This window comes from Littorina saxatilis, unplaced genomic scaffold (assembly GCF_037325665.1).
Source record: "Littorina saxatilis isolate snail1 unplaced genomic scaffold, US_GU_Lsax_2.0 scaffold_1878, whole genome shotgun sequence".
NCBI lineage: Eukaryota > Metazoa > Mollusca > Gastropoda > Littorinimorpha > Littorinidae > Littorina > Littorina saxatilis.
Window position 1 is genome coordinate 3,867 of NW_027127365.1, and position 15,432 is coordinate 19,298.

The 15,432-nt window shown below is 43.5% G+C and overlaps 1 protein-coding gene and 1 long non-coding RNA gene across 2 annotated transcripts; one reads left to right on the top strand and one right to left on the bottom strand.

Annotated features, from left to right (window-relative positions):
• Window positions 1-463: 463 nt before the first annotated feature.
• On the top strand, window positions 464-5,438 carry LOC138955806 (XK-related protein 6-like). Its single transcript, XM_070327334.1, has 3 exons — window positions 464-1,415; window positions 2,445-2,647; window positions 4,590-5,438. Exons 1-3 carry the CDS (start codon window positions 556-558, stop codon window positions 5,228-5,230), a joined length of 1,704 nt encoding a protein of 567 aa, XP_070183435.1. The 5' UTR covers window positions 464-555; the 3' UTR covers window positions 5,231-5,438.
• Window positions 5,439-12,892: 7,454 nt separating this feature from the next.
• On the bottom strand, window positions 12,893-15,396 carry LOC138955807 (uncharacterized). The gene is made up of 2 exons (XR_011452376.1): window positions 15,326-15,396; window positions 12,893-13,264 (listed from the first exon to the last, which is right to left on the bottom strand). It is a non-coding gene; the product is annotated as an uncharacterized lncRNA (long non-coding RNA).
• Window positions 15,397-15,432: the final 36 nt, after the last annotated feature.

Genomic DNA, 15,432 nt, shown 5'->3' on the forward strand with positions numbered 1-15,432 from the left:
CTGCAACTGTTTTGACATGTGCAAGTTATCCAGAGAGGGTGAATACAGCGAATAAAACTTTTTTGAGCGCTCTAGCGCCGTTAGTTTGTCAGAACAGAAGGTGGTCCATATTAGGAGCCGGTCCATATTAGGAGCCCTTCCCCTACTTTAAAGGCTGCCATATTCGTAGCGTTCATTAATTAATTCATATTGTTTACATGTGCCAATAATGTTATAAAACTGTACCAAAGGGGATATAATAACGATTGGCTGTAGCTTTCGAACACAGAAAAAATATTTCAGTATTGCAAAGGGGTGTTGATAGTGTCGAATGTAAACAGAACAGTCTCAAACGCCATCTTTGGTTCTAAAAATAGCCCAAGTCCTGGAGAACTGTTGCTAAACAATGCAATAAAGAATTAATTATTTCTCGTAATTGGTAAGGACTTCAAACCTAAAACTTTGCAGGAAGCTTAAATGTATACATCCCCGCAACGATGGGAAAAGCCCTGGAAGTAATTAAACTAATTAAATAGGACTATGTCAGCCTTTAAGTTGACTTCATGACAGTACGACATGGATTGTTCCACACCGCTGCAAGCTGCAAAACCAGCCCACCCATGTGGTAACGGACAACAAGATGTAAGCAGCATGGCAGCTGGGGCGGAAGACTGTGACATCGAGAAAAGAGATGGTCAGACTGGGATTTCAGTTGAAGGCTCTGTGAACAACGGTAGCACTGCAAATCATAACAGCAGACCCTCCAACACAAATGACGATGTTCATCAAACTGAGCTCACTGATTTGCGGTATGCTCGTGATGCATTCTCAGGAGACAAAAGCTGCACGACCCGCACCGCGGCCGCGGCCGAACAGGTCAATACATCAGTTGAAGGATCTGTGAACAACGGTAGCACTAACAATCATAACAGCAGACCCTTCAGCAAAAATGACGATGTTCATCAAACTGAGCTCGCTGACTTGCGGTACGCTGGCGATGCATACTCTGGAGACCAAAGCTGCACAACCCGCACCGCAGAGGTCGCGGCCGAACAGGACAATGCATCCACATCGACTTGCAACACGTGCATGTGTAGTTGCTGCTGCGGTATCTGCTCGGAAGAGACGGAGCCAGAGAGCAAGCGCTTCGTGTTCCAATGGTACGACGTCCCTTTCTGCCTCGCCGGGGCAGCTCTCTACGCCGTGGACATCTACACGGACCTGCGTCTGGCCGTGCAGTTCCTGTTGGACGGGGACGTGCGGTACGGAGGTGTGACGCTCTCCTTCGTCATGCTAGCCTATGTGGTGAGCGTTGGCTACGGGGTGAAGGAGTACGTCCGTCTCAAACGCGACAAGGACGACACCTATGCTGCTCCGGCCAGCGTCTGGTTCGTCAGGCTGCTCTGCACTCTCCTCATGCTAGGGCCCATTGTCAAGTGAGTACAGAACGTTGAACCCCCCCTTTTCAGCCTCCCCACCCCCACAAAAAAATAGAAGACTTCCTCCCGTTTTAGACCCTGTTTTCTAAGACTTTTTGTTCATGACCTCAGCCTAAATGTATCCCCATTTTAAAGGTGGTCGTCTACATTTTTGCTTTTTTTCAATAATCTTATGGTTAGATTTCGATACAAAATTATGTCAAATGATGAATGAACCATGGGGAAAAAAGTTATAGGAAAAAAAAAATATGTAAAAAAATATATTATTTTTGGGTAGCGTGACTCCCGCTTCCAATATTTTGTTTTCTGTTTGCTGAGAACATGTGCTTTGCCTAAAAATACTGACCAATCAAATTCATGTCACTATGCTTATAGCCACGCCCAAACAAGTGCAGCAACAGTTTGACACTGACTGGAGCGCTGTCCACGCTTTTTTTTAAACGCACGAAATGCACGGGATTTGAGAGGAGTTTTGCGCTTGGCATTTTCCAAATAAGGATATCCTACTATGAGAACTACGCTGGAATACTACAATGAATTTTGGGCCAGTGTATTGCTGATATTTGTAGATAATAGACTCTGCATTTTAATGGTCAAATGGCGATTTCGGTATAAAAATGTAGACAAGGACCTTGAAGACTCGCTCCTTTATAAAATGCGACTCAGATTTGTGGAGGGTTACAATTGAAAGGGGGTGTTCCACTGTAGAACTATGAACATTTCATCACCGCACATCAAGTCCAGCGTCCCATTTGTCATGTGGTACAGTTCTTCTGTTTTGAGCATAACACCCCCCCCCCCCCCCTTCCCGCTGCTAAAAAAGTGAAAGTTTTGTTTTGAAAGGGAGAGAATCTCAAGACAAAGCTAAAGTGGCAGACTCTAAAAACTTGAAATTGGGAAGAAAAGAAAAGAGAGGAATATCTTAAAAACAAAGCATATATATATATATATAAACGAAGTATGATGATAAACACGTGCAAATGTTATTACTATGTAGTTCGTTTTGCATTTTGTTTTGTTTTCTAGCACTGTGGAGTACATCTACAACGGGTGCAAGAGTCGCAGAAAAAGGTGCAAAGACAGAGAGAAGTACATGTGCAGGATGAAGAACCATCACATGAACAACGCCTTCCTCCGGCTGTTCGAGGCTTGCCTGGAGGCCGCTCCTCAGCTTGTGTTCCAGCTCTATGTGATGGTCGTCAACAGGCCTCCGATACAGGGGATGGAAGGTAGGATAAATGGCGTGTTTTAACATTGTTTTTTATATTTAGTCAAGTTTTGACTAAATATTTTAACATCGAGGGGGAATCGAAACGAGGGTCGTGGTGTATGTGCGTGTGTCTGTGTGTCTGTGTGTGTGTAGAGCGATTCAGACTAAACTACTGGACCGATCTTTATGAAATTTGACATGAGAGTTCCTGGGTATGAAATCCCCGAACGTTTTTTTCATTTTTTTGATAAATGTCTTTGATGACGTCATATCCGGCTTTTCGTGAAAGTTGAGGCGGCACTGTCACGCCCTCATTTTTCAACCAAATTGGTTGAAATTTTGGTCAAGTAATCTTCGACGAAGCCTGGGGTTCGGTATTGCATTTCAGCTTGGTGGCTTAAAAATTAATTAATGACTTTGGTCATTAAAAATCTGAAAATTGTAAAAAAAAAAAATTTTTTATAAAACGATCCAAATTTACGTTTATCTTATTCTCCATCATTTGCTGATTCCAAAAACATATAAATATGTTATATTCGGATTAAAAACAAGCTCTGAAAATTAAATATATAAAAATTATTATCAAAATTAAATTGTCCAAATCAATTTAAAAACACTTTCATCTTATTCCTTGTCGGTTCCTGATTCCAAAAACATATAGATATGATATGTTTGGATTAAAAACACACTCAGAAAGTTAAAACAAAGAGAGGTACAGAAAAGCGTGCTATCCTTCTTAGCGTAACTACTACCCCGCTCTTCTTGTCAATTTCACTGCCTTTGCCATGAGCGGTGGACTGACGATGCTACGAGTATACGGTCTTGCTGAAAAATGGCAGCTACTTGACTAAATATTGTATTTTCGCCTTACGCGACTTGTTTTTTTTTAGACCTGAGTGCCATGCAGTTTGCTATTACCCTTATTTGTGTGTGCCTTCTTTCTCTCTCTCTCTCTCTCTCTCTCTCTCTCTCTCTCTCTTTGTGTGTGTATGTATGTGTGTGTGTGTGTGTGTGTGTGTGTGTGGTTGGTGTTGAATCTTTTGGTTGATGGATGGCAGAGCTCCTAATTTTGTCCAGTACATGTATACTGAGGAATGTACTTTGGATTCAAGTTGTGGTAGGTTGACGCAGTAGTTCCAGAGTCTATAGTCTCTGTTAGTTCCCCCTGTCACAAGAGCTTGGTTGAAGTTTACTTCCTTGTTCCTATCAACAGGACTTGACCCTTGTGAGATTTTGATAGCTGTCTATGTAGGGACTGACTGCTGTCATCTTGTATCATATGAATATATGCTTTTGGTGGCCTCTCCATTTGTTTTAATGGGCTATCTGCTTTGCCTAACTAAACTTATGCCCCGATTTTATTGCTTCTATTTTCAAGGGGGACATAGGAGTGTCACTGTTGCTACAGATTTAGATTTATACTTTATATTCTGCTATTGACAACGAAAGTGCCACTGAATATGTGCAGGTGTGTGGTGAGTGCTGAGCGTGGTGACAGGAGGGGGGGGGGTGGTGGGGAGGAGGGAGAGAGGTGAAGGGGCGACTTTATATTCTGCCATTGACAACGAAAGTGCCACTGATTGTGTGCAGGTGTGTGGTGAGAGCTGAGCTTGGTGACAGGAGGGGGAAGAAAAAGAGGAGGAGGGAGGGGGGGGAGGAGGGAATGGGATGACTTCAGATTCTGCCATTGATAACAAAGTGCCACTGAACATGTGCAGGTGTGTGGTGAGAGCAGAGCTTGGTGACAAGAGGGGGGGGGGGGGGGGGGGCGGGGAGGAAGGAGCGACTTCAGATTCAGCCATTGACAAAGAAAGTACCACTGATTGTGTGTGGCGGGTGCTGAGCGTGGTGAGAGGAGGGAGAGGGGGGAGTGAGGGGAGGGGGAGTGAGGAAGGAATTGAAGGGAAGGGGCGACTTCAGATTCAGCCATTGACAAAGAAAGTACCACTGATTGTGTGCAGGCGTGTGGCGGATACTGACCGTGGTGACGTCCTGGCTCAGCCTGGCACACACACTCACCGCCTTCACCAAGTCTCGCAGGAACAGCAGCGACGACGATTGCTATCGACCCTCCACCGTCAGACACCAGGCCTTTGACTTTCTCTGGCGCCTGGCAGAGACTGGCGGCCGTGTGCTCTGCATCGCTCTCTTCGCTTCCGTCTTCCAGTTCTGGCTCCTAGCCGTTCTCATCCCGCACGGCCTCATCATGGCTTGCTGGCAGTTCTTGCAAGAACGGGACGGATCCGTCATCAGCCTTCTGGAGTATTTGGTCTACGCTTACGTGTTCCAGTTCTGTTTCATCAACAACTACAGCGGTGGTTATTCGAGGATTCAGTACCTGGTGTTTTACGTGTTGTTCTACGCGGAGAGTTTTGCGATGTTGGGTCTGTGGTACTGGTTCACGCCCTACGACGGGGAGTGGTTTCACCTGTGGGGACTCGTCGCGGGGCTGGCATCGCTGCCTCTCCATGTTCTCCTGCAGCTTTTCTACTACAAGTGTTGTCACCCAAATTCCCAGAACATCAAGGTATTCGTCGTGGGGGACAGAGGCACCTGGAAACAGCATCTGATTGGGCCTTTTAGACCCAGGCAGTCAACCTGAAGGACAGAGATTTTTGTGAAAAAGAGTGAGAAAAAGTCTGTGACAGCTAGGTTACCAAGCTGCTGAGCTAAAATGGGTCCGTGAAAATAGACAATTTAAATGCAGATATCACTCTCTTGTGGCTTCTTCTTCTTAAGGTTGGTAGCCAAAGCCCACAAGGGCCATTATTAACCCTTTTGGGATGAAGAGAGGTCAAACCAGCGATGACTTCTTCTTCTTCTGCGTTCGATGTTGTAGGATAATTGCACGGCCATATTATCGTGGAAGCGTAGACAGCCGATTTTCTCCCCACGCCAAGTTGGCTGCTGTCTTCCGTCTTCGGTGGTTGAGGTTCTTACTCAGGGTTGCCTCCTCCCCAAGAGTAGCTGCCTTGCTGGGCTGTCGAGTCCACTCTACCCGGGTTTGACGTCGAAGTTTTCCTTCTCGTAGCCTTTGCCTTTCCCAAGGCGCACACAAGGCAGTGCGGGTTTTGAGATCGGAGTTGTCCTTCTCCTAGATGAGCGACCATCCAAGGTTAACGAGCCCCATCTGCCCGAAGCAGCTGGTTTTAAGGCGCCAGTGACCCGCCTGCATCCCTTCTCCTGTTAGTCGAAGACAGGGCCCGCCACGTGAAGGCCAGGAGCTGGATTTGACTGTCAGAGGTGTTTGGAGACACGAAGCCATATGGAGCATTTCTTGGGAAGTAGGCGCTTATCTCTACTTCCACCCCGGCATAACAGTCCTTGGGCCCCAAACGGCACCAGCGATGACAAAAAAAAGAAGGATCAAAAAGGGCCGGGCCGGGGCTGCTTATTTTCAGTCTAGACCAACCCGGCTGCTGTAGCGGTTCCGAGGGCAAAGCCCGACCGACGCAGCTCTCAACCTCATTTACCCTCCTTAAGCTTTGGTTGTAGAAGAGTTGTGCCCCTTTGAAACAGTGAGGCAAACACTCTGATGACTGGAGGGAAGCCATCACGGCAGCATTAAACAGTGAGCTCTGATGACCATAGTTTTGACAGAAAAAGCATCATATCAAGCGGACATGGCATAACATGCACAATGGAGCTCTTCGTTCACTGTGACACAGAAATTGCTCCAGGCTGGACTCCAGCTGAGCTGTGCTCCCCCCCCCCCCCCCCCTTCACTCCCTCAACTCTTTTAAAGGGGGGAAACTCTTCCACAGCAATTAATACCCCTTACAAAGTTATTTCTGAACATTGTCTAAAATGGCTTCAAGATGTGCAGCACAGTAAATGGTACCATTGTAATATATTCAGATATACATGTACAGTACATCCATATTTTACATGATGTAGTTAGGATACTTTGAGAATGCAACAAAAAAAAATAAAGAAACTTTTTCATCAAAACCAAATATGCTTGTTTTATGTGACAGTATTGGGATTAGTTACTGGGCTCTTCCACCTCTAACCAAAGTCAGTGTTCAAACTAACATGTTTTACAATTTGCCTGAATAAAAAAAGTTCAGAACAAAACCAAGCAAAAATCTGCACTTGGGTGGCATTGTAGGATGAAAGTTTTGTTCCTTTCAATGCTTGTTATTCTCGCGGGTGGCAGGAGGTTGGTTTCATATAAATTTTGCTTACTTTATTGCATATATATATGTGACCCTCCACCACTGTTCTGCGCTAGGCTTAATATAAGTCCGGGGAGTGTCTGGTAACAGTGTGTGGGTCACCTTAGTACCTGGTACCGGCTTATAACTCAAATAGTTTTCGCTCTTTTCTAAAACGATTTTCACCAATGCATAGAGCATAAAAGACTCTTTAGGAAAATGTAAAAATATGAAAATCATGAAAGGTGACATGCGACTCATTACGAGGTGGAGGGTCACATATATGTCATTTGCATTTAGAGCGCTTACTCCCCTTTGTTTTTGAAATCTTAAAAAGCTGGCTGCCTCATTTGTTTAAGATTCTCTCTTTTATACTGAAGGTTTTTGTTTTGTTTTGATCACAGATCTAGGGCAGGGATGTAGCTCAGTCGGTAGCGCGCTGGATTTGTATCCAGTTGGCCGCTGTCAGCGTGAGTTTGTCCCCACGTTCGGCGAGAGATTTAATTCTCAGAGTCAACTTTGTGTGCAGACTCTCCTCGGTGTCCGAACACCCCCCGTGCGTACACGCAAGCACAAGACCAAGTACGCACGAAAAAGATCCTGTAATCCATGTCAGAGTTCGGTGGGTTATAGAAACACGAAAATACCCAGCATGCTTCCTCCGAAAGCGGCGTATGGCTGCCTAAATGGCGGGGTAAAAACGGTCATACACGTAAAAGCCGTGGGAGTTTCAGCCCATGAACAAACAACAACAACAAAAAATCACAGATCTAGGTATGTCAAAGGAGACATCAGAGTCTGTAGCAAATCTGGCATCTTTTCTCATTTTATTTTTACAGCAACAAAGACTACTAAAAACATACAAGTGTGTGTGTGTGTGTGTGGGGGGGGGGGTTAATTAGCATGACAAAAGACAACAAATAACCAATCAACCAACCAACCAACCAACCAAGCCCCAATCTTGTCCATAAAATCAAGTAATAATAATGAATCAAATGCAAAGATTTATTGCAAGCACTTGAATGATAAGGCAGTCACGTGAATAATATCACAGAATTATCAACAAAACTTCTTCTCTCATTCTCCATTTCTCTCTCTCTCTCTTTCTCTCTCTCATACACACACGCAGACAAACACACGCAACATTCTTGTTCTTTGTATGGCGCCATCAACAGTGTAATACCATTAGTATGTCCAAAAGAAATTGCTTAGAGCAAAAAGTAAACAACCGTTCATAACCACTTCTCCTCAAAATGTGTCACATAATTTGGAAGTCACTACATCTGTGTTCTTCTACAAAGAAGACGTAAAGTCGGTGACGCAGTAATACACATAAATTATTTTCCAACCAATGGGAATGAAAGAGATTATGAAAACATGAGACTAAACAAAGTGCTTGAATCATACAAGCTACCTGTCAACTACTGGATTTCGGGACCTGAACCCGCACAACATTTACCTGAAAAATATCACCAATAGCTACAAGATGTTTTATTTCATGGGAAGACCCCCCCCCCCCCCCCCCCCCCGCCACACACGCACACATTTATGCAAAACACCACTACAGCCTCACAAACATGCACACACAGATACATAGATATAAATGTTACATTCCTGCTGATGGCTGGTATGCATTTTTTGTCAATGTTTTCTTTCTTTATTTGGTGTTTAACGTCGTTTTCAACCGTTCAAGGTAATATCGCGACGGGGAAAGGGAGGAGATGGGATAGAGCCACTTGTTAATTTTTTCTTGTTCACAAAAGCACCAATCAAAAAATTGCTCCAGGGGCTTGCAACGTAGTACAATGCATGACCCTACTGGGAGAATGCAAGTTTCCAATACAAAGGACTCAACATTTCTTACATACTGCTTGACTAAAATCTTTACAAACATTGACTATATTCTATACAAGAAACACTTAACAAGGGTAAAAGGAGAAACAGAATCCGTTAGTCGCCTCTTACAACATGCTGGGGAGCATCGGGTAAATTGCAGTGAACTTCTCAAAACATGATTGCCTTGGTAACACATATATACTCGCACACAAACACACGCACACACAGATGCACATGACGACAGATGGGCAGGCAGTCTGACAGACACACACACGCACACGCCCCAACTGATCCTTTCAAATTTGCATTTTTATCCAACTTAATCAATGTGAACCATATCCTTACAAGAAAAAGGAACTGAACAAGACATGTCTGTGGAAAATGTAACATCAAAATCTTTCTTACTTTCTTTATTTGGTGTTTAACGTCGTTTTCAACCATTCAAGGTTATATCGCGACGGGGAAAGAGGGGAAATGGGATAACATCAAAATGTTTCAAGAAAAAACACCCACTGCCACCAAAATGTCCCAAACCACAATGCAGAAGAAGTAGATAAAGACAGATATAAAACACAATTATAGATGCACGTAGAGACAACAAGATAGAAACCCGGAAGTCAGAGTGGATAGATGGGGGGAAGGAAGGTTTGGAGTAACGGGGAGGGGGGTTGGAGGGGGGTGTCTGGATGTGGACAAGTTATTAACTGACAAAGGGGGGGGGGGGGGGGGGGGCGCACATAGCAGAGAGACTTACAGAGTGCAGATAAAATATCAAAAACAAGTACAGAAAAAACAGTCACAGAGAAAAATACGTACAACACACAGTAGACAGACAAAATTTACACCATTGAAAGTGTTCAAAATGTAAGAAAAATATTGCCCAAGTCCAAGAGAAGAGTAAAATGTTAGGAGGTAAATTGTTGCAAAAGGAAATATTTTGCGTCTTTATTCTTATAATGCCAGAATACATTTGTTCACAACTTTCAGAGCTGTAGTTCACACACAATAAAAAATTGAAGATGGTTGCACCTCCGTGCAACTGTGCTATTCTCCAAAGCTGGCTACCATTTTTTGTGAAATGCATTTTTAGTCCTTTTAATGCTGGAGATGTATGTTTATTGTTAAATAGAGTCATGGATCATGTTAACGTACTACTTATGCATATATTTGAGGCATTAAAAAAAGTCCCTGACACGTTTTTCATTGTGGCGCTTACGCAACAGTAATAATTATGCCGTGTTTTTCTCCCATACTAATACATTTTGCATGGAAAAATTCACACATTGGGCTTTCACACAAATCAAATAAAAGACTCACCAACTCATATTTGGCCAGCCTTTGACGTGGGATATAACCATCCCTCCACTTACCAAAATCAACACCCTGCCTGCTGTGGTGAGTTAGAATTTTCTGGTGAATTGATTTGTCAAAAAGCAAATACAGTGCTGGCTTTTACAAAATCAATTCATACAAAAATTCCAACCATGCACAGACAACACCCAGGATTTTCATTTTTGTATGGTAATTGTGACCAAACGGACGATGGGCTTATACATACCATGTAAAACCCTGGCCAGATCTCAGATGGTGAGCCAAACTGGAGTGTGCCTTTAACACTTCCACACTGAAAAAAAGGCTCTGCCTGAAACATTCTTCCCCTATTAATCCAACGAGACATCTTCTCTTCAAGTAAACCTTTTTCTCCTAAACCGTACATGGAATGAAGATTCAAGCAGAGCCAAACATCTACTGCACTACTGCTCAGCTGAGCTAGCTGCATTCGTTGCCGAGCTGTTTTTATATTTAGTCAAGTTTTGACTAAATATTTTAACATCGAGGGGGAATCGAAACGAGGGTCGTGGTGTATGTGCGTGTGTCTGTCTGTCTGTCTGTGTGTGTGTGTAGAGCGATTCAGACTAAACTACTGGACCGATCTTTATGAAATTTGACATGAGAGTTCCTGGGTATGAAATCCCCGAACGTTTTTTTCATTTTTTTGATAAATGTCTTTGATGACGTCATATCCGGCTTTTCGTGAAAGTTGAGGCGGCACTGTCACGCCCTCATTTTTCAACCAAATTGGTTGAAAGTTTGGTCAAGTAATCTTCGACAAAGCCCGGACTTCGGCATTGCATTTCAGCTTGGTGGCTTAAAAATTAATTAATGACTTTGGTCATTAAAAATCTGAAAATTGTAAAAAAAAAAAAAATTTATAAAACGATCCAAATTTACGTTCATCTTATTCTCCATCATTTTCTGATTCCAAAAACATATAAATATGTTATATTTGGATTAAAAACAAGCTCTGAAAATTAAATATATAAAAATTATTATCAAAATTAAATTGTCGAAATCAATTTAAAAACACTTTCATCTTATTCCTTGTCGGTTCCTGATTCCAAAAACATATAGATATGATATGTTTGGATTAAAAACACGCTCAGAAAGTTAAAACAAAGAGAGGTACAAAAAAACGTGCTATCCTTAGCGCAACTACTACCCCTTCTTCTTGTCAATTTCACTGCCTTTGCCATGAGCGGTGGACTGACGATGCTACGAGTATACGGTCTTGCTGAAAAATGGCATTGCGTTCAGTTTCATTCTGTGAGTTCGACAGCTACTTGACTAAATATTGTATTTTCGCCTTACGCGACTTGTTTTTTTGCTTGTTTGTTTGCTTAACGCCCAGCCGACCACGAAGGGCCATATCAGGGCGGTGCTGCTTTGACATTTAACGTGCGCCACACACAAGACAGAAGTCGCAGCACAGGCTTCATGTCTCACACAGTCACATTATTCTGACACCGGACCAACCAGTCCTAGCACTAACCCCATAATGCCAGACGCCAGGCGGAGCAGCCACTAGATTGCCAATTTTAAAGTGTTAGGTATGACCCGGCCGGGGTTCGAACCCACGACCTCCCATCACGGGGCGGACGCCTTACCACTAGGCCAACCGTGCCGGTAGAAATGTATGAGCGGAGAGCAAGTGTAAATAAAACCAGTTTCCCTTACAGAATCCTTGTAACGAACTTTCTTGCAACTATAATCAAGGAATTAACAAGACTCCTGTTTTTCCCCTAATACTGTTGCCACTCATACCACTGTCACACATGATTCAATTTTTACCTGCTATTCCTGGAAGAGCACAAAACCAACAAGAACCAAGAAACACCAAAACGGCAAGATCCAGATTTAGCCACATGTGAGGTTTATCATCACACAGAATGAATCTCAAACGTCCGCTTTTCTTTCAGTATTTGACAACATATCCACATGGCTAATTCTGGAATGTGCCACCAAAACATGATTAGCATGACAGTAACCAAGTGGCAAGTTAAAAGCTCTTGTAAGATCAACATTTAATCATAAATTAATGTTACCTTGGGTCGATATATTTGTGACTGTAACGTATTGTTTTGTCAATAACAAACGTTCCAACAATGTTCTTGGTTTTTTATTACATTTAGTCAAGTTTTGACTAAATGTTTTAACATAGAGGGGGAATCGAGACGAGGGTCATGGTGTATGTGTGTATGTGTGTGTGTGTGTGTAGAGCGATTCAGAGTAAACTACTGGACCGATCTTTATGAAATTCGACATGAGAGTTCCTGGGTATGATATCCCCGGAAATTTTTTTCATTTTTTCGATAAATGTCTTTGATGACGTCATATCCGGCTTTTTGTAAAAGTTGAGGCGGCACTGTCACACCCTCATTTTTCAATCAAATTGATTGAAATTTTGGCCAAGCAATCTTCGACGAAGGCCGGACTTCGGTATTGCATTTCAGCTTGGTGGCTTAAAAATTAATTAATGACTTTGGTCATTAAAAATCTGAAAATTGTAAAAAAAAATAATTGTTTATAAAACGATCCAAATTTACGTTCATCTTATTCTTCATCATTTTCTGATTCCAAAAACATATAAATATGTTATATTTGGATTAAAAACAAGCTCTGAAAATTAAAAAAATTAAAAATTATGATCAAAATTAAATTTTCGAAATCAATTTAAAAACACTTTCATCTTATTCCTTGTCGGTTCCTGATTCCAGAAACATATAGATATGATATGTTTGGATTAAAAACACGCTCAGAAAGTTAAAACGAAGAGAGGTACAGTAAAACGTGCTATGAAGCACAGCGCAACCGCTACCGCGCCAAACAGGCTCGTCACTTTCACTGCCTTTTGCACTAGCGGCGGACTACATTCAATTTCATTCTGTGAGTTCCACAGCTTGACTAAATGTAGTAATTTCGCCTTATGCGACTTGTTCTGAATTTGGGAACATTGGCAGTCTCTTTGTTTTTGGATTTAATGGTACCCTGTTTTCATGTATCATCTACTGCCTGGCAGTTTCTGTGAAGGTGGCTTTTCAAAAAAAGATGTCTCTTCATCGGGTTCATCGGATGAATCTGTCCATACATCCTCCTCCCCTGCTCCACCACGCAAGGGCACTAGTTCTCTACTGTCTTTCTCAGATACGTGGTTAAGTAAGGAAGCGGTGCTGCGAGCTGCACGGTGCCGTCTGTTACGCGGTGGGCGTCGACGTGAACTTCTGCCCATGAAGGTCAGCCATATGTTGATAACTATGCTGGTAATGGCCACCATACCAGCGGCAACTGATATCCACTTCCACATTCTGCACAAACAGGAAAAATGCCAGTCATAAAACAAAAAAACAAAAATAACAACAAAACCAGCAAAAATCAGCATGGCAGCTATAGCTACATCCCAATTTCGTATCAGATCAGATTGCCTTAGGTTGCAGTGATTTTCACGTCTAAAGAATGAGCAAAATGTGATCAGACAATTAAAACAAGAAATGTGTGACTGACTGACATATGGAAGCCCTTGTTCCCTTAGATTCAATCAACCTGACTTAGAGCAGGTGGCTGTGGTGTGGTGTGTACCAGAGTGCAGCATTCACACATCTATGCTCTTGCATATCTAAGCCTGTCTCAGTACAGTGGAACCCCCCTTTTAAGACCCCCTAGTTAAAGACTTCCTCCCTTTAAGACCCTTCTTTTTCAGACATTCTGTTCACAACCTCTGCAAATTCCCCTCCATTTTAAGACTCCCTCCCTTTTAAGACCCAATTTTGATCAGATTTTTTTTGGGGGGGTCTTCTTCTTCTGCGTTCGTGGGCTGAAACTCCCACGTACACTCGTGTTTTTTGCACGAGTGGAATTTTACGTGTATGACCGTTTTTTTACCCCGCCATTTAGGCAGCCAAACTCCGTTTTCGGAGGAAGCATGCTGGGTATTTTCGTGTTTCTATAACCCACCGAACTCTGACATGGATTACAGGATCTTTTTCGTGCGCACTTGGTCTTGTGCTTGCGTGTACACACGGGGGTGTTCGGACACCGAGGAGAGTCTGCACACAAAATTGACTCTGAGAAATAAATCTCTCGCCGAACGTGGGGACGAACTCATGCTGATAGCGGCCAACTGGATACAAATCCAGCGCGCTACCGACTGAGCTACATCCCCGCCCTGGGGGGTCTTAAAAGGGGGGTTCCACTGTATGTTCAGGATGTCTGCTGCACCATGGGCTACTTACAACCTTGCTCAGTAACAAGACGTGAATCACTCCAAAGCTTGACAGCTGCATGAGTTTAGGTACTTTGACACCCTCATGGGCGGGGATGTAGCTTAGTCGGTAGCGCGCTGGATTTGTATCCAGTTGGCCGCTGTCAGCGTGAGTTCGTCCCCACGTTCGGCGAGAGATTTATTTCTCAGAGTCAACTTTGTGTGCAGACTCTCCTCGGTGTTCGAACACCCCCGTGTGTACATGCAAGCACAAAACCAAGTGCGCACGAAAAAGATCCTGTAATCCATGTCAGAGTTCGGTGGGTTATAGAAACACAAAAATACCCAGCATGCTTCCTCCGAAAACGGCGTATGGCTGCCTAAATGGCGGGGTAAAAAACGGTCATACACGTAAAATTCCACTCGTGCAAAAAACACGAGTGTACGTGGGAGTTTCAGCTCACGAACGAAGAAGAAGAAGAAGAAGAAGAAGAAGACACCCTCATGGTTCTGTCTTTTTTTAGCTCTAATATTCAGGGATGGCCAAATCGTCCGCCCGGTCGCCAGGTGGGAGTAAAAAATCCCCCGGGCTAGTAGAAACCGCCTGGCAACTCACCCAGCTGGCCAGTGAAAATTCTGGTCAAATGCAACATTTTCGGTTGTAATATCGAGTTTCAAATCAGATGGAGCAACTTTGGCATGCACCAGGCCAGCAAAATTTCTGGCTGGCTAGTGACTCTCTTGCAGTTACTTGCCTGGCTGGCGAGTTAAAATGTTCGGATTTGGCTATCTCTGATATTCATTTGTTTGTTTGCGGCTTAACGCCCAGCCGACCACGAAGGGCCATATCAGGGCGGTGCTGCTTTGACATATAACGTGCGCCACACACAAGACAGAAGTCGCAGCACAGGCTTCATGTCTCACCCAGTCACATTATTCTGACACCGGACCAACCAGTCCTAGCACTAACCCCATAATGCCAGACGCCAGGCGGAGCAGCCACTAGATTGCCAATTTTAAAGTCTTAGGTATGACCCGGCCGGGGTTCGAACCCACGACCTCCCGATCACGGGGCGGACGCCTTACCACTAGGCCAACCGTGCCGGTCTCTGATATTCATGAGATATCCAAAGAAAGTAAGAAACTGGGAAAGAAAACTTTTACTCACAGAAGTTGTTGACTTTGATCTGGTACAAGGTTGTCTCTCTTGATCTTGGATGCAACCATACAATGCCCGGCTGAAAATATAAGAAATGGAAAGGAAACATTTCAGAG